This window comes from Canis lupus, chromosome 6 (assembly GCF_011100685.1).
Source record: "Canis lupus familiaris isolate Mischka breed German Shepherd chromosome 6, alternate assembly UU_Cfam_GSD_1.0, whole genome shotgun sequence".
Lineage (NCBI taxonomy): Eukaryota > Metazoa > Chordata > Mammalia > Carnivora > Canidae > Canis > Canis lupus.
In genome coordinates, this window is record NC_049227.1 from 72,803,293 (window position 1) to 72,823,176 (window position 19,884).

At 34.4% G+C, this 19,884-nt stretch overlaps 1 protein-coding gene across 3 annotated transcripts in view; it reads left to right on the plus strand.

Moving 5' to 3' along the window:
• Positions 1-19,884, plus strand: part of LRRIQ3 (leucine rich repeats and IQ motif containing 3) — a 169,864-nt gene that overhangs the window by 132,517 nt on the left and 17,463 nt on the right. For 2 of the 3 annotated variants that reach the window (XM_038541655.1, XM_038541656.1), the window contains exon 7: positions 14,538-14,615. The exons of the other annotated variant lie outside the window; for it this stretch is intronic. In XM_038541655.1, coding sequence (XP_038397583.1) covers positions 14,538-14,615 — 78 coding nt within the window. The remainder of the gene's footprint in view (positions 1-14,537; positions 14,616-19,884) is intronic. 3 annotated transcript variants of the gene reach the window in all.

The following is a 19,884-nucleotide window of genomic DNA, read 5'->3' on the forward strand; positions in this document are numbered from 1 at the left end:
AACATGATAAAAATGAACAAGAAATTCATCCTGGCATGTAAGAAGATTAGAAATCAATACACCATCCTAACAAATGAAAGCTGAAAAAAAAAAAAAAAAAACAAAACTTAAAAATCAACAACTCTTCTAGTACCCATTGGAGAATTGAGGTCACAGAATAAACTGCTGGCCCCCAAATTGAAGAGCCCAGCAGGCAAATACAGAGAATGACACCTTATCAGAGCAGAAGCCCATCAATGGAAACCTCCACAGGGACCAGTGCCGGAGTAGGAAAGCCTGAATATGAATGACAAATGGCTAGCGGCTCAGTGTGGGCAAGTCTAAGAGAGAAAACTTATAAGAGGACCTGGTCATCAGGGAATGGGTGGACACACTTTTGAGTTTTGCCTCCTAGAACTTTACTAGTTTCTCACAGTGAATAGTAGAGAAATACAGTCTCATGCTTCTGACAAAGGGAGAGTAAAAGGAATCATTTTGAAATATGCAAGAGCATTTTATTCTTCGTAACAAGGTCTGCATTCAGGAGAAGATATATAACCAGAGTCCAGACTACTGAGTTTCTACCAGGGCCTAACTGCCTTGGGAGAAGAAAAACGCCTAACCAAAGACAGTTTTAGCCTTTCACATGGAAGGAGGGAAATGCCATGTTTCATCTAGCATTCCCATCCCACTAAGGTGGGAAGTAACTGAGAGCATGTGTGACGTTCACACTGAAAGGCTGAGACCTACTCATAGGGCCGTGGAATGCTTCCCACTCCCCACCTCTTACCACCACATTACTGAGGCCTATTTACAGCAATATGTTTCCCCCTCTACATCATGACACTATTAAGAAAAAATTATAAGACATACTAAAAGGAAAAAAAAAAGAACCAAACAACACACAACTTGAAGAGACAGGCAAACACCAGAACCAAACTCAGGTATGGCATGTGTGTTGCAATTATTAGACCAGGAATTTAAAACAACTATGATTTATATGCTAAGGATTCTAATGGAAAAAGTAGACAGCATGAAAGAACAGATGGCCAATGTAAGCAGACATGGAAACTCCAAGAAAGACCCAAAAACAAATACTGGAGAGAAAAAAAAAATTACTGTACATAAATTAAGAATACCTTTCATGGGCTTATGAGAAGACAGAGCAGACTTCAGACCACAGAAAATTTATGAGTATAAAGAGGGGCATTACATAATGACAAAGAGTCACTTCTCCAATAACACATAACAGCTCTTAACGTTTATGTTCCTAACAACAGGGCATCAAAACATATCGTGAAAAATTGAGAGAACAGCAAGGAAAAATAGATTAATTTACTATAATATATGGAAACTTCAACACCTCTTCACCAGAAAAGAACAGATCCAGCAGGCAGAAAATTTGTAAGGACACAGTTGAGCCCCAAATACTATCAAACATCTGGGTATAATGAACATCTATAGACTACTTCCTGTAACAACAGCAGAATACACATTCTTCTAGCTCATATGGAACATTCACCAAGATAGATCACATTATGGGTCATTAAACACACTGTAATAAATTTAAAGAATAACAGTCACACAATGTCCACTTTAGGCCACAAAGGAATGAAACTAAATACCAACAAGAGAAGGATAGCTGGAAAATCACAAAATTCTTAGAAATTAAACAAAACACATCTAAATAACACATGAGCCAATGAAGAAATCTCAAGAGAAATGTTCAAATATTTAAATGAAAATAAAAACACAACTTATAAAAATTGTTGAATTCAGGAAAAGCAGAGCTTAGAGAGAAATTTATAGTAATAAATGTGTATTTTAGAAAAAGAGAAAGATCTAAGAGTGTAATCTAGGTTTCCACCTTAAGATAGGAAAATAAGACAAAATCCAAAGCAGAAGAAAAGAGCAGAAATCAATGAAATTAAAAACAGAAAATGGAGAAAATCATCAAAAATGGTTCTTTTGGAAATACATATATAAAAGTGATAAACCTCAAGGAAGTCTAATTAAGAAAAAGGATGACATGGTTTACTAATCTCAGAAACTGAAGAGGGTGTATCACTTCAGATGCCATGGACATTAAAAGGATAATAAATGAATACTTTGAACTACTCTATGACCAAAAATTTGATAACCAAGCTGAAAGTAATTCCTGAAAGACATAATCTGTCAAAATTCACATAAGAGGTAGACAATCTATCAGCTTATATCTAAAGAAATTGAATCCATAATTAATAAACTTCCAAATCAGAAAGCATCAGGCCTAGGTAGGTATATTGGTCGATTCTACCAATTATTTAAGGAAGAAATCATACCAATTCTCTATAGTCTCTTTCAGAAGATAGAAGCAAGGGAATACTTCCAAACTCTTTATATGATGACAAAATTTAATAAGAGAATTGGAAAAAAGAAAAGGAAATAAAACCACAGAGCAACATATCTCATGAACATAGATGTAAAAATTCTCAACAAAATCTTACCAAAAATAATCCAAATTTGTATTAAAAGAAATATAACCATGACCATGTGGGATTTATGCCAGGTATGCAAACCCAGCTTAATATTCAAAAATCAGTTTACATAATCCATTACATCAACAGGCTAAGAAAGAAAAATTACATGATTATATCAATAGCTACAGAAAAGGCATTTGACAAAATTCAACACATATTCAGGATAAACACTTTAGTAATAGAGGGGAACTTTCTCAACTTGGGAGAATACAAACTAGCTATCTTCATACTTAATGAGAAACTGGAAACTTTCCTACAAATATCAGATTTAAGGCAAGAATTTCCCCTCCCCCCACTGCTTTTCAACATCATACTGGAAGTCCTAGCTGATGCAATAATGTAAGAAAATGAGATAAGAGGTAGACAGATTTGAAAAGAAGGAATAAAACTTTGCAGATAACAGTCAGATGTGGGAAACAAACAAACAAACAAACAAACAAACAAACATCATGCTGAAAGTCCTAGCTAACACAATAAAAAAAGTCAAAGAAGAATGAAATAAATGGAGAAAAATACCATGTTCATTGATAGGAAGACACATCATCAAGATCCCAAAAGTCACTTTATGCATATTGAACAAACTGATTCTAAATTTTATATTGGGAAGCAAAAGACCCAGAATAGCCAACACAGTATTGGAGAAGTATAGAATTGGAGGACTGTGAAAGACAATGTTAAAAGAATGAAGTACAAGCCATAGACTGGGAGAAAATATTTGCAAAGACAAATCTTTTTTTTTTTTTTTTTTGCAAAGACAATTCTAATAAGGGGTTGGTATCCAAAATATTAAAAAAAAAAAACTTAAAACTTAACAATAAAAGACAAACTATTTAAAAAAATAGTCCAAAGGCTTAACACTCTACCAAAGAAGACATGCAGATGGTAAATAAGCAGATCAAAACATGATTCACAAAAAAAAAACAAAAAACAAAAAAACATGATTCACATCATATGGTCCTGTAGAAATGCAAATTAAAATGAAATACCTCTATACACCTATTAGAATAACCAAAATCTGAAACACTGATAACATCAAATGCTGGGGACTATGTGGAGCAATATGAACTCTCATTGTTGGCATAAATGTAAAATGATACAGCCAACTTGGAAAACAGTTTGACAGTTTCACGCAAAACAAAACAGTCCTACCACAGGATCCTGTAATAATGCTCTGCTATTTATTCAAGGAAGTTGGAAAGTTATGTTCACGGAAAAACTTGCATATGTATGGATTCTTCTAGCAGTTTTATTCACAATTGCCAAAACTTGGAAATCCATACATCTATATAATGGAATATTATTCAACAGTAAATATTAATGAGCCATCCAGCCATGAAAAGAAATGGAGGACATCTAAATGCATATTATTATTAAGTGTAAGAAGTCAATCTGAAAAGGCAACATACTGTATAATTCCAACTATATACATACTGGAAAAGGCAAAACTATGGGGACAGTTAAAAAAATCAGTGTTTGCCAAGTGGTAAGGAGGAGGGAGAGATAAACAGGTGAAGCACAGAAGATTTGGGGGGCATTGAAACTGTTTTCTATGATACTCTAATGACTGATACATTTCATTACCTATTTGTCCAAACCCAAAAATGTGCAACATCAAAGGTTATAGTATGGACTTCAAGTGTAGTATTCACTGATTGTGACAAATTTACCACTCTGGTGGGAGACGTCAAGAGTGGGGAAAGGAGTGCATATGTTGGGATGGGGAAAATATGGGAAATTTCTACTTTCCACTCAAGTTTTGCTGTGAACCTAGAATTACTCTAAAAAATGAGATTTATTAATTAAACACACACCAAAAAATGTTTAAAATTCAGTGCTTTTTAGTCACTCTTAATCACAGAGCAATGCAACCACATGACTACATGATTCAGGATCGTTTTCATCTCCACTAAAAGAAAATTGGTACTAACTAGCAGTAACTTTCTGTTCCTTCCTCTTCTTAACCCCTGGTAACCACAAACCTACCTGTGTTTCTATCAGTTTGCCCATTCTGGACACTCATATAAATGTAATCTAAAGTACAAGGTCTTGGGATCCCTGGGTGGCGCAGTGGTTTGGCGCCTGCCTTTGGCCCAGGGCGCGATCCTAGAGACCTGAGATTGAATCCCACGTCGGTCTCCAGGTGCATGGAGCCTGCTTCTCCCTCTGCCTGTGTCTCTGCCTCTCTCTCTCTCTCTCTCTCTCTGTGTGACTGTCATAAATAAATAAAAATTAAAAAAAATAAAATAAAGTACAAGGTCTTTTGTGTCTGTCTTCTTTCATTAGCATAAAGTTGACAAAGATCATGTACGCTGCAATATGTTTCAGTATTTCATTCCTCTCTATAGATGAATAAAATTTATTACATGGACATAACACAGTTTATCTATCAGTGGCTGGACATTTTCTTGACTGTTAGAAATAGTACTTTTTTCATGTACAAGTTATGTGGATATATGTTTTTAATTCTCTTAGATATCTAGCTAGGAGTAGAATTAATGGATAGCTTGGTCACTCCTCTGTGTTTAACATTTTGATAACCTACCAAATTGTTTTTAAAAGTGACTATATCATTTTATAGCCAGCAGTGTATGAAAATCAGCAATATATGAGGGTTCCAATTTCTCCTAATTTTCACCAACACTTGGTACTATGTGTCTTTTTTATTATAGCCAAACAAGTTGGTGTGCAATGGAATCTCACTAAGTTTTTATTTGCATTCCCTTTACCCTCTACACAGGCATTATTTTTATGTACTTATGGCTATTTACATATTTTCTTTTGATTAATTTATATTCAGATACTTAGCCATTTTATTACTGAGATATTTTTCTTTTTTTATTATTGACTTGTAAATGGTTTATGTGTTCTGGATACAAGCCTCTTGGCAGATATGTGATTTGAATATATTTTCTCTCATTCTGTGAGTTGTCTTTTCTGTTTCTTGATGGTATTGTTTGAAGCACAAATATTTTTATCTGTTTTTAATTTTGATGTAATCCAGACTTTCCCTTCCTTATTCCTCTCTTTTCTCTCCTTCCCACTTACTTTTAGCATTGTTGGCTTGTACTTTTGATATCATATCTAAGAAATCATTGCCTAAGCCAAAGTTATGAATTACTCCTATGTTTTCTTTTAAGAGATATATAGATTTAATTTATAAATTTAGGTTTATGGTCCATTTGAGTTTATTTTGCATTTAGTGTGACAGAGGGGATAAGATAGTTTTTTTGAATAAGATATTTTGAATAAGACATTTACTTCATCTAGCACCATTTATTGAAAAGGCTATTTTTTTCCTCATGAATTTTTTTGGCACTCTTGTCAGAAATCTATTGACCATAAATGGACTTATTTCTGGACTCTCAATTCTATTACATTAATGCAAATGTCTATCTCCATGCCAGTATCACTCTGTATTAGTTATTATAGCTTGTAGAAAGTTTTCAAATGAGGAAATGCGAGTCCTCCAACTTTTCTTTTTCAAGATTGTTTTGGCTATTTGGAATCTCCTGTAATTCCATATGGATTTTAAGATCAGCTTTTCCATTTGTCGAAAAAAAAAGTCATTGGCATTTTAATAGGAATTGTTTGAATCTATAGATTTATTTGGGTAGCATTTGCCATTCTAACCATTTTAAGTCTCACAATCCAAGAATATAATGTTCTTTCGATTTATTTAGGTATTTATTTCAACAGTGTTTTTTGTTTTTTGTTTGTTTCAGTATAAAAGTCTTGTATTTCTTTTTCTAAACTTATTCCTAAATATTTTATTCTTTTTGATGCTATTATAAATGAAATTGTTTTCTTAAATTATTTTTGAATTGTTCATTGCTAATGTGTAGAAATACAGTTGATTTTTAAATTAATATTTATCATGTGTCCTACAATTCTTGTTGAACTTATAAGTTCTTTTTTTTTTTTAAGATTTTATCTATTGATTGATGAGAGACACAGAGAGAGAGAGGCAGAGACATAGGAAGAGGGAGAAGCAGGCTCCATGCAGGGAGCCCCATGCAGGACTCAATCCTAAAACCCTGGGATCACGACCTGAGCCAAAGGCAGATGTGTAACCACTGAGCCACCCAGGTGTCTCTGAACTTATAAGTTCTAATAGTTATTGTATTACTTAGATTTTCTATGGCGAACATCACCTCATCTACAAATGGACACATTTTACTTCTTCCTTAGTAATATAATGCTTTTTATTTCTTTTTTTTAAGACTTTATTTATTTATTCATGAGAGACATAGAGAGAGAGGCAGAGACACAGGCAGAGGGAGAAGCAGGCTCCTTGCAGGGAGCCCGACATGGGACTTGATCCTGGGACTCCAGGATCATGCTTTGGGCCAAAGGCAGGCGCTAAACTGCTGAGCCAACCAGGCATCCCAGCTTTCTATTTCTTTTTCAAGAACTTCTTGGCTAGAACCTCCAGCACAACTTTGAATAGAAGTGGCAAGAAAAGACATCATTGCCTTGTTCCTAATCTAGGGAGAAAGCATTCACTGTTAAGTCTGATGTTAGGTGTGGGATTTTTGGACATACTCCTTATCAGATTGAAGCAGTTCTTTCTATTCTGAACTTGCTGAATCATGACTGGATTTTGGAATTTGTCAACTACTCTTTTCTCCTTCTATTGAGATGATCAGGGAGTTTTTGTCCTTTATTGATTTGGTATATTATATTAATTTTTGGGTGTTATCCATGCATTCCTGAGATAAATTCAACTTGGCCATGATATATACTTTATTATATGGCTAGATTCAGGTCATTAATATTTTGTTAAGCAGTTTTGTATTTATATTCACAAGGGATGTTGGTCTGTAGATTTATTTTGTCATCTTTGGTTTTGGTGTCAGGATAATACTAGCCTCATAGAATGAGTTGGAGTGTTTCTTGCAATTTTAGAGGAGGAGGTGGGAGAAGAGTTTGTGAAGAATTGGTATTAATTCCTTAAATAAACATTTGGTATAATTAGCCAGTGAAACCATCTGTAGTTGCTTGAATGATGTTCTCAAATATGTCAGGATCTAATCACTAGAATCTGTAAATATTACTTTATTTGGCAAAAGAGTCTTTTCAGATACAATGAAGTTAGGAACCTTGAGATGAAATAATCCTGCATTATCTGTAAGGTCTCTAAATGCCATCATCAGTGTCCTTATAAAAAAGAGATAGAGGGAGATTCTACATATACACACATAGAAAAGAGAAAGGTAATGAAGATGAAGGCAGGTAGAAATGATGTGGCCTCAAGCAAAGGAATGCTGGTGACTATCAGAAGCTGAAAAACACAACAAACAGGTTCTCTGTCAGAGCTTCTGAATGGAGTACAGTCCCACTGAAATCTTAATTTCAGCTCAGTGAAAGTAATGTTGAATTGATGGCCTCCAGAACTAAGAGAATATTCTTTTATTGTCTGAAGCCAGCAAGTTTGTGGTAAGTCTTATAATAGTACAGGAAACTAATATACCATTTGGACCTAAGGGTTTATTTGTGGAAAAATTAATTATTAATTCAATGTTTTTATTTGTTATAGGATTATTCAGAATTTCTATTTCTTCTTGGGTCAGTAGGGCAGTTTGTTCTTTTAGGAATCTGTTCATCTAAGTTATCTTATTTGTTGGCATATTATTGTTTATTGTATTCCTTATGGTCCTTTTTATTTCTATAAATTTGGTAGTCGTGAGCACTCTTTCATTTCTGATTCCAGCAATTCAAGTCTTCTCTTTTTCTCTCCTTTTTATTGGGAAGTTCATCTAAAGATTTCTAAATTTTGTCAATCTGTTCAAAAGAAAACAACTGATTTTGTTGATTTTTCTCTATTTTTTTATTTCCACTTTCATTTATTTCTAATTTAATCTTTATTTTTATCTTCTTCTGTTTATGTTGGGTTTATTATCTTTTACTAGTTTCTTAAGGTGGAAGGTGAGTTTATCTGAGATTTTCATTTTAAATATGTGTTCATAGATACAAATTTCCTTCTGAGCACTGCTTTAGCTAAACCTCATAATTTCTTTTTGTTTTCATTAATCTTATAGTATTTTTAACATCATTTGTGATATGCTCTTTGATCCATTGGTTATTTAGGAATTAGATACTTAAATTCCAAAACATGAGAATTTCTACAAATGAGAACTTGTAGAATTCAAAATGAAATGGATAGCCAAACTAATAAAATCTAGATTTTAAAAATTTCTTACTATATGTTACTTATTTTTCACTCAATTCTCACAGCTAATCTATAAGGTAAGCATTTTCATTCTTCCATTTCATAGATAAAGAAATTGCAGCCTTGTGGAGTTAAATAATTTACCTACAGTTACTATCTGAAATGCTAGAATATGACATTTCAGAAATCCAATGGGTTTTGCTCATGGTTTTATACTTCTAACCACTATCCAACAGTGGCTTTTGCTGTATAATAGCTCAAAATCAACAGAATGGTAGAGGCAAAGCATTGTTTCAGTAGACATTGGAATAACATATTCTGCATAGCCAGGGTGGTCTAAGTTGAACACACACATTTAACCCTAGAATATCAGGTTGAGAAGTTTAGATCTCCAAATTAAGATCCTGATGTTAGAGCAGAAAAAGACTGAAGAGGGATCCCTGGGTGGCGCAGCGGTTTGGCGCCTGCCTTTGGCCCAGGGCACGATCCTGGAGACGCGGGATCAAATCCCACGTTGGGCTCCCGGTGCGTGGAGCCTGCTTCTCCCTCTGCCTGTGTCTCTGCCTCTCTCTCTCTCTCTCTCTCTCTCTCTCTCTGTGAACTGGAGGAGAACAAATCAAAACCACAATGAGATACCACCCCACACCATTCAGAATGGCTAAAATTAACAACACAGGAAATAGCAGATACCATCAAGGATGCAGACAAAGGAGAATCCTCTTACACTGTTGGTGGGAAAGCAAACTGGTACAGCCACTCTGGAAAACAGTATGGAGGTTCCTCAAAAAGTTAAAATAGAACTACCCTATGACCCAGCAATTGTGCTACTTGGTATTTGTCTAAAGGATGCAAAAATTCAAAGGGGCGTCTGTACCCCAGTGTTTATAGCAGTAATGTACACAATAGCCAAACTATAGAGAGAGACCAGATATCTATCAATTGATGAATGGATAAAGAAGAAGTGGTTGGTTATACACACATACACACTCAGGAATATTACTCAGCCATCAAAAATAATGAAATCTTGCCATTTGCAACAATGTGGATGGAACTAGAGGTTATTATGTTAAGCAAAATAAGTCAGAGAAAGACAAATACCATATGATTTCACTCACATGTGAAATTTAAGAAACAATATTAAGATAAACACATAGAGGGAGGCAAGTCATAGGGGACTCTTAACTATAGGGAACAAAGAAAGGGTTGCTGGAGCTCCCAGGAGGTTGGTGGAAGGATAGGCTAAATGGGTGATGGGCATTAAGGAGGGCACTTGATGTAACAAGCACCGGGTGTTATATCCAAATAATGAATCACTAAATTCTACCCTGAAATTAATGATACCGTTTATGCTAACTTGAATTTAAATAAAACAACAACAACAAAAAGGCAGGCTTAAAAGAGAAGAAATCATAAAGCTAGAATTGGGTTCTTTAAAGTAATGGAATCATTACCAAAGACCACATATTGTATGATTCCATTTACTTATTTATTTATTTATTTATTTTTGATTCCATTCATAATAAATGTTCAGAATGCATAAATCTGTAGAAATGGAAGGCCGATTAGCAGTTGTATAGGGTTAGGGAGATGGTGGAGGTTGGAGAATGGAGAGTGACTATAATGGTTATAGGATTTCTTTTTGGTGGAATGAAAAATTTGAAAACATAGGTTGTAGTGATGGTTGCACAACTTTGAATATTTTAGAACCACTGCACTGTGCATTTTAATGGTTTGATAGTTAAATATTTCTCAATAAAGATCTTGAAAAAAATTACATGTAGACATTTTTAAAGCATGATGGATGTCAGCAATGACATGTTCATCTGAGATGTTGCTGCCAACAGCCATTTCATTGCAATTGAAACAACTATTTGTAAACAACCTCACTAGCTGATTATCAAGTGACAATGCTTTAAGTGTCTTACATATTCACATGAAAGGTACTTATAAATATCAGTTTTATTGCTTTTGTTTTTACTTTTTAGTTTTGGAAATTATAGGGTTTTGGTTAACATGTAATGCATTACAATTTTTTCCATGTAACTATAGAGAAATAGGTTCCTGGATAGCATTTTCACACAAAATATCTAATTATATTAAGTGAGGAACTAATTTCTCTGCTTCTCTGTAACTTTCTCTCCCGTTGGAATCAATCCACAGGATAGCTTTGTTTCATGTGAATGTGTGATTTTTTTTTTTAAGATTTATTTATTTATTATGAGAGAGAGAGCACTTGTGGGAGCAAGCAGGGTCACGATCCGAGTGGAAACCAAGAGTTCACAGGTCAACCACCTGTGCCACCCACGTACCCCTGAATGTGTGATTTTTATAAACTTTACTTTTTCTTGTGGTAAGCTTGGCTCCTATCTCAGGCCGTTTATACTATATTATGTGTGTATACGTAAATGGTATGGCTTAGAGGAAGACTTCAGACCTTTTTCTATTGTTACTAAGAAAATCTCAAAAGAAGAAACGGCCCCTGTGTGATCAAATTTCAATAACATTCATGTGCGTAACAAATCCGGGAAAACTCAATGTGGGACAGAAGTTGATGTCACTGCTCTTTGATTTTGTATTTACTTTATTTTTCTTTTTTCCTCTCATCTCCTTTACTTTACCTGAACTCAAAGCTGTCTCAAAGCCTATTTACCACACAAGGCCATCTGCTAGTGCTAAGGTGTCAGACAGTTTTGCTGAAGAGAGCAACTGCTTCAGACCCATTTGTGAACATTCAGATCATATCTGTACTGATTTTAAAATAGACCTTTTATTTCCTCACAGATGGCTCATAAATCTGTAATACATTTAGGAGAACCAAACAAGATCTGTTGACCACAAATGGTATTGCCCTCTGTGTTCCTTGCCTTCTAAAAGTTTCATGTGACAGTTAAATCTGTCTGTTGAGATAATTTAAAATAAATGGGTTATTATATAGCCTAGTTATTTTGCTCTTCAATAGAGAAGTTTATATAACGTACAGATATAAGGATTTCTTTTTTTTGCAAACATTATTCTTTAATAGAGTTAACTCTATCTGAGAGAAATAATTGTGTTGCCTTGGTATTGAAGACTTCAGTTTGTAGAAATTATGACTGTGCCTCAAAATTATATGATATTATTAATGAAAAATATATAAAGGTAGCATTCTCCTCAATTTTTACTTATTATTACTAATAATGTTAAGCGAAACAAATAGTTCAAAATGATTTTCTTATTTTTAGGAAAAATATTTTAAAATGACATTGTATTGATGAAAAATTAATCATCTTTTATGACACAGAATTTAAATATGACGTATTAGTGAAATGTTAACTTGTGTTTGAATATGAAAGCTATGAATTTCAAAATCATTTCATTTAATCTAGTTGCCTTGTATTCCCTACTGCTTATTCTTTCTTATCTTTCAGATTTGAGATGAAGTTGATTAAAAAATAATTCTTACCTATCCAGTACAATTACTTAGACTCATTGTCATTTTACCCTGATTGATTTTCATCAGAGAACCTATTCCTGTTTGATATTTTTGTATTTATGAGTTTGTGGTCTATCTTTTCCCACTAGAATGAAAGTTCCATGAGACCTGGGATCATGCCTTTCATACTACCCTTCTGTACAAAGTGCATCGCACATAGCAAATGTTCAATGTTATGGATGCACTTTGCACATGTATTGTATCTGTTATATATGCTATAGTAAGCAAATAAAAGATTTTTTTAATTAAAGAGAAATTGCTGATATCCATAGAAACCAAGTAATTCTCAAATAAAAAGGAAAATAAAATTTAGAGAAAAAAATTAAGAAGGAGTTTTAATAAGAAATTTCATAGTTGTGATTCCTAAATTTCAATTGAATTTGCAAGCCACTAAAATATGAATGAGTGGATGGAAGGATGGATAGATGAATTAATAGATGAATAAATCAAAATGATTCTAGGAAGCTAGAAGCTATTAAGTTCTTCACTGAGACCATATGTAATTTTAAGTAGCTGCCATTGGGGGAAATTGGTGTCTATTACATTAATAAAACACTGAAATTGAGATTTGAGATCTGAGACTGGATAAATGCTCACAGAATCTTAGACTGCGAGGTACATTATCTAAAAAGAAATTAAAATAGAAGAATCATTAACATACAAGGATGAATTACAATTGAAATGAAATAGAAATCCATAATTTAGGAATGAGGAAAAGAGAAAAATGAACTCTAATATGACCACAAGTAGCAATTAAAAATCCCAAATATCTATTTTATAGTAGACTATATATAGTCTCTGAAGGTTCCATGAGACTTCTGACATTTCTACTTACTGATTTCTACTTTGAAGCTTGTATCATTGGAAATAATCATAAAATTGTGTCCTTTAGAGGTTGATATTCTAAGAATATAAGGGCTTATATTTAAGAAATACTTAAGGTCTGCCTTTTCTGGCTATTCTAATCACTGAACTGAAATTTGGCAATATCTTTTGGTCTCTGCATCTCTCAACTGAAGACAAAAAATGTAAAAAAGTTAGTGTGAAAGCAGGACATGAGGAAATATATCTATCATCATTATTTACTTTGTAGTCTCTTGCCAAATTCAAGGGAGGAGGCATGCATTTTGTGGGTTAGGCCTAACTGTGTACTTTTATTTTTATTTTTATTTTATTGTGGTAAGAATCCCTAATATGAGATCTAACCTTGTAACAAACTTTAAGTGTACAATACAATATTGTTGACTACAGGTACAATGGTGTACTCTACAAGCAGCTCTCCAGAGCTCCTTCATCTTGCTTACCTGGAATGATGCCAGTTAATTAGTAGCTCCCCAGTTCCACCTCCCACAGACCTTGGCAACAATATTTCACTCTGGTTCTATGTATTTGAGATACTTCATGAAAATGGAATCATTTGGCATTTGTCTTTCTATGACTGGCTTATTTCACTTTGCATGATGTCCTCAAAACTCATTATATTGTCTCATTATCTCAGAATTTCCTTCTTTCTTAATGCTAAGTATATTCCATTATGTGTATATGTGACATTTTCTTTTTGCATTCACCTCTTGATAGACATTTAGGTTGTTTCCATACCTCGGCTATTGTGTATAGTGCTGCAATAAACATTGCAGTTCTAATAATGTCTCTTCTAGATCCTGATTTCAGTTATTTTTGATAAAAATTCAGAAATGGGATTACTAGATCATATTGTATTTCTATTATTAATATTTTGAGAAATCTTCAGGCTATCTTCCATAGCGTCTGCACCATTTTTGTATTGCCACCAACAGTGTGCAAGGGTTCCAATTTCTCCACATTCTTACCAACATTTGTCAACTTTTATTTTTTAAATACCCATCCTGACGTGTGTAAGGGGAGATCTAATTGTGGTCTTAACACATTCTCCTGATGATTAGTGACTTTGAACACTTTTTTTTTTAATGTATTGTTAGCCATTTGTATGTCTTCTTTGGAGAAATGTCTATTAAAGTCTTTAGTCCATTTACACAATTTTAAAAACCAATATTATGAGTTTTATTCATTTAATTATAGGAGTGTCTTACACATTTTGGAGATCAACCCCTTATCAAATATGCGGTTTGCAAATATTTTCTCCTTCTGTAGACTTTTTCCTTTGTTGATTGCTTTGCTATGCAGAAGCCTTTTAGTTTGGTATAATTCAATTTGTCTATTTTTGCTTTGTTTCCTCTGTTTTTGTTGTCATATCCATGAAATCATTGTCAAAACCAATATCATGAAGCCCTTCCCCTACATTTTCTTCTAGGAGTTTTATAGTTTCAGGTCATACTTTAAGGTTTTAATCCATTTTGAGTGATTTTTTTGTGTGTGTATAGTGTGAAATAAGGTTCCAATTTCGTTCTTTTCCACGTAGACATCCAGTTTTCCCAGCACCACTTGTTGAAGGACACTATCCTTTCCTCACTGTGTATTCTTGGCACCCTTGTCAAAGGTCAGTTGACTGTATGTGTGTAGATTTATTTCTGGGCTCTCTATTCTGTTCTACTAGTCAATGTGTCTACCTTTATGCTACTATCTTCTCTTGATTACTGTAACTTTGTAATATATTTTGCCTCTAGTCTTGTTCTTCCTCAAGATTGACTTGACTATTTGTAGTCTTTTGTGTTTCCAAATGAATTGTAGAATTGTTTTTTCTATTTCTATAAAAAAAATTCCATTGGTATTCTGATAGGGAGTTACACTGAATTTGTAGATTGCTTTGGGTAGTATAAGCATTTTAACAATATTAATTCTTCCGATTCACTGAACACAAGATAATCTACTTATTTGTGTCTTCATTGTTTTCCTTTTTTCATTAGCATGTTAATGTTTTAAGTGTATAGATCTCTCACCTTAGTTTAATTTATTCCTACACATTTTAACTGTTTTGATGCTATTGTAAATGGGATTGTTTTCTTGATTTCTTTTTCAGATAGTCTGTTGTTAACATATAGAAAAGCAACTGTAGGGAAGGAGAGGAAAAAATAAAACAAGATGAGATCAAGACAGGGAGACAAACCATAGGAGACTCTTAATCCTAGGAAATAAACTGAGCATTGATGGAGGGGAGAGGAATGGGGAGATGGGTTAACTGGGTGATGGAGGGCACATGATGTCATGAGCACTGGGTATTATATAAGGCTGATGAATCACTGACCTCTACCTCTGAAACTAATAATACATTATATGTTAGTTAATTGAATTTAAGTTTAAAAAATAGAATAAATTTATGTGTAGCAATTTTACTGAATTAATTAATTCTAACCCAGTTGGTGGGGGGATTCTTCACAGTTTTCTAGATATAAGATCATGTCCTCTGGAAACAGGAATAGTTTTACTTCTTTCTGATTTAAATGCCTTTTGTTTCTTTTTCTTGTCTGATTCTTTTAGGATTTCCAGTACTATGTGTTTTTTTTTTTAATTTTTAAAGATCTTATTTATTTATTCATGATAGAGAGAGAGAGAGAGGCAGAGACACAGGCAAAGGGAGGAGCAGGCTCCATGCAGGGAGCCTGATGCGGGACTCGATCCCGGGACTCCAGGATCACACTCTGGGCCAAAGGCAGGTGCTAAACTGCTGAGCCACCCAGGGATCCCCTCCAGTACTATGTTAAACAGGAATGACTTCCTTGTTTTATTCCTGATATTAGAGCAAAAGCTTTCAGTTTTTCACCATTGAGTATGATGTTGGCTGTAGTTCATTGCCACTAGGCATGCCTAATAAGAAATGCTAAAAAGAATTCTTCAATTTGAAAGAAAGTAATACAAAACAGCAATGTTACAGACTATGTACTATTAATATAAGTACTACCTTAGACACTTTAAGACACCAAGACAGAGACCTACCAACAGATTATTTTTATGCCCCTTTATTATCTACCAAACAGTATTAAACAGCATTTCATCATTTTGTGTTTATGTATGCTCTTGTCAACCCTCTGCTTAAGAAACAAAAAAAAAAGAAACAAACAAACAAAAAAAACAAGTACCAGAAAAACTCTGAACATATTTGGATTCTGAGCAGTTTTTAGGGAGAGAGGAATGTGTTAGATACTAAGGAGTTCCTTGCTGTGAATCTTCTAAGTATGGAAATCTTCAGGTCATTTTACAATATATTTTGGTACAGAAATTATTGGCAGGCATGATTTATAATCGCGGCTCCATTATTTTACACAAGGCTTGTGTAGTGGACAGATCCCTTTCTGGTTTTTAGTGGCAACATTTTTTTTAAAAGCTAGTATGAATTTTGCATGGGAGATATTTTAGATTTTCATGTTATTTGCTTACTAGTTTCGATTTGTTTAACATCTTTTTTTATAGGCAAGAGACAAAAAGAATCGTAAATTTTACAGTGAGAGTTAAAGGGCTTCTGATCTATTAAGAATTCAACCAAGGATTTCTGAGAACACCTATGTGCATATCCAATTTTCAGTCATAACTTTGATACCCTGCTCTGCTTTTTCAGACTAAGTGTGCAACTAGAATCTACTTTAATACCTTGTTTTTTGCATTGTTTTGACTTCTCCTTAAACCAGTGGCCAAATAAGTGTTATTTCTAACTCTGCAATTCAACTAGGCAGTTCTAAATTTTTTCCCTGAAAAGAAAAAAAAAAAAAGCTATAGTAAAGGAGAATGTAAAATAGAACTGTATAAGCTATTTTCTTATTTGACTCAGTAATTTAAGTAAAGGGCTAATTCCATAGTAGTGCCAAGAAATGTTTGAAAAATATGTATTAATCTGTCTCTAGGCATTTTCCTTTAATAAGCTTGGATAAGAGATACAGTAACCAAACTTCCTAATGTCATATTTTTCCTTTTCTATGTCAACTGTTTTTTGACAGTTTGTTTGCATTACCTTATGTCGGTGCCCTTCATATCCAGCAGTAGTATTACATTATTGCTTGCCTTGTGTGTATAGACAGATGACCTTTAGCCCTTTTGGGTTATGTTTATTGTCGGTTCCCTAATTCACAAGTGTGAGTACCATTTTGTGGCCTATTGTTACTGAAAAGTTTTTACTGGATATTGAGCCACTGCACATTGGATAGAAGGTGCTTATGAATCAGATCACCAGTCTACCTCACAGATGTGAACTGGCATGTGTATGGCTTTCATGATTATTTTTCTTGTCCTATGATAATGCAAGAGTAGCAAGAAAAATGTAGCTGATACAAAGATGTTACACATGTAGACCTTATACTTGCTTGTATAGAAAGTTCACTTTTAAAGCTCCTACCTTAATATAGTCATTGTTTTGGCCCTTATTGCTGTCAGCTGGATCTAATAAAGACTCTTGATGCCACTCTCAGATAAGAGATAGGAAAGGCAAAACAAACAAACAAAAAAGGCTATAGAACAGTAAGTAGATGAAAAGTGTCAGAATAAGTGAAAAAGGAAGGAAAACTAAATCAATGAGGTGAGGAAAGAAGTACTATCAGATATTTCAAACGGGTTATCCCTCTGCTATACCTAACTCTCATAACGGGACTTTCTTCTTTTAACTGAAGTATAGTTGACACACAAGGTTACATTAGTTTCAGTGAGACTCTCGAATTCCTTGTAAAACACAAACTGTCGGGCAGCCCCAGTGGCGCAGCGGTTTAGTGCCGCCTGCAGCCCGGGATATGATCCTGGAGTCCTGGGATCGAGTCCCACATCGGGCTACCTGCATGGAGCCTGCTTCTCCCTCTGCCTGTGTCTCTGCCTCTCTGTCTTGCTCTGTCTCATGAATTAAACAAAAAAAACAAACTGTCTTTTAGAAAAAGTAATATAGTTAGAAGTACAATATGTATTTTTAAAATTCATCTTGAGGGCCCCCTAAGTGATGTAGTTAAGTGTCTGATTCTTGGTGTTCAGCTCAGGTCAAGGACGTCAGGCAGGGTTGCAGTAGTCCAAAGCTTAACTAGAATTGGAAGACTTCATTCCAAGATGGCAAATTCGTATGACTCTTCTTCACAGGTGTATGTTCCTTAATGACTATTAGCAGAAGCCCCTTGCCCTATGGGCCTTTCAAAAGAACTGCTTAGACTTTCCCCATATCAGGTCATCTGCCAGAAAGAACCCAGAGCAGGACACAGTACCTTTTATGAGTCTTGTGAGACACACACTATTTCTTTTGCCATATTGTATTCATTATCAGTAAATCAGTAAACCCACCACATTTGGTTCCATACTTTGAAAGGAAGTGTGCAAAGGATTTGTGAGTCTATTTTTACCATCACTGTATCCGATATAAAGATTTTGTAGGGCAGCCCCGGTGGCGCAGCGGTTTAGCCCCGCCTGCAGCCCGGGGTGTGATCCTGGAGACCCTGGATCGAGTCCCACATCGGGCTCCCTGCATGGAGCCTGCTTCTCCCTCTGCCTGTGTCTCTGCCTCTCTGAATGAATAAATAAATAAATCTTTAAAAAAAAAAAAAAAGATTTTGTACTCATGGAATGGAAATCAAGCTCAAGTTCATCAAATAGTTAACAGCTGTTTTGTCTTTACAAAGACATCACTTCAAAGTTTTATATATAAATTCAGTATTTGATATCTCATTTAATAATTTATATCCTATTTTATCACCATAAGAATATAAATGGAATATAATTACATGTCTTTTTCTCCAGATTACAAACCCCTCTCTTTTTTTTTTTTTTTAACCAGCATACTTTACAAATATTAGTATTCTGATTTCTTCCATGGCTAGAAAAATTTGGAAGCGCTGTTCCTTAAGAGTGGGATAAAACCTGTTCATAGAGTTTATAGAGAAGTCTGTTTATAAGATGGGCAGTAGCTGCCCATCTTAGCACCTTGGGTAAATTTTAGTTTTTGGAGAATAAGGAACACGTCTTACATATCCTTGCATCCTATACTACAGCTAGCATACTGTTTTGTATTTTTGGCATTCAGTTAAAAAAATTCAGCTATTTGTTGAATATGAGTATTTATACTCCAAACAAATTTTATTTATTAAAGTTGTATTTACTTATTTGAGAGTGAGCTAGCACATGGTGGGGAAGGGCAAAGGGAGAGGGAGTGAGAATCTAAGCAGACTTCATGCTGAGTTCAGACCCGTCATAGGGCTTGATCTCACAACCCTGAGCTCATGACTTGAAGGAAACCAAGAGTCAGATGCTTAACCGACTGAGCCACCAAGGAGTCCCAAAAAGTATAAAACAATTTTTATAGTCATTCAGACATTTCCAATAGTTGAAAGATTCTGTGCAGGAATTTTCTCCATTTCTTTCATTGACAAATGTAACATTGTGTATGTGTGTGTGTGTGTGTGTAAATGTGAATGGACTCAATCTAATTGAATCATTCTATATCATTCTGTATTTTAAAATAAGAATCATTCTATATTTTAAAATCATTCTATATTATATAATGATAATCATTCTATAATTTAATATCATTCTATATTACATATAATATAGAATATTTTAAAATAATAATGAAATTCTGTATTTTAAAATAATAATGAAATTCTAAGTTACAGAAGAGCACTCACTGTGCTTATAGGAAGAATATCATCAAAAATGTACATCAACCGGGCAGCCCCGGTGGCTCAGCAGTTTAGCGCCGCCTTCAGCCCAGGACCTGATCCTGGAGACCTGGGATCGAGTCCCACATCGGGCTCCCTACATGGAGCCTGCTTCTCCCTCAGCCTGTGTCTCTACCTCTCTGTCTCTGTGTCTCTCATGAATGAATGAATAAATAAATAAATAAATAAATAAAT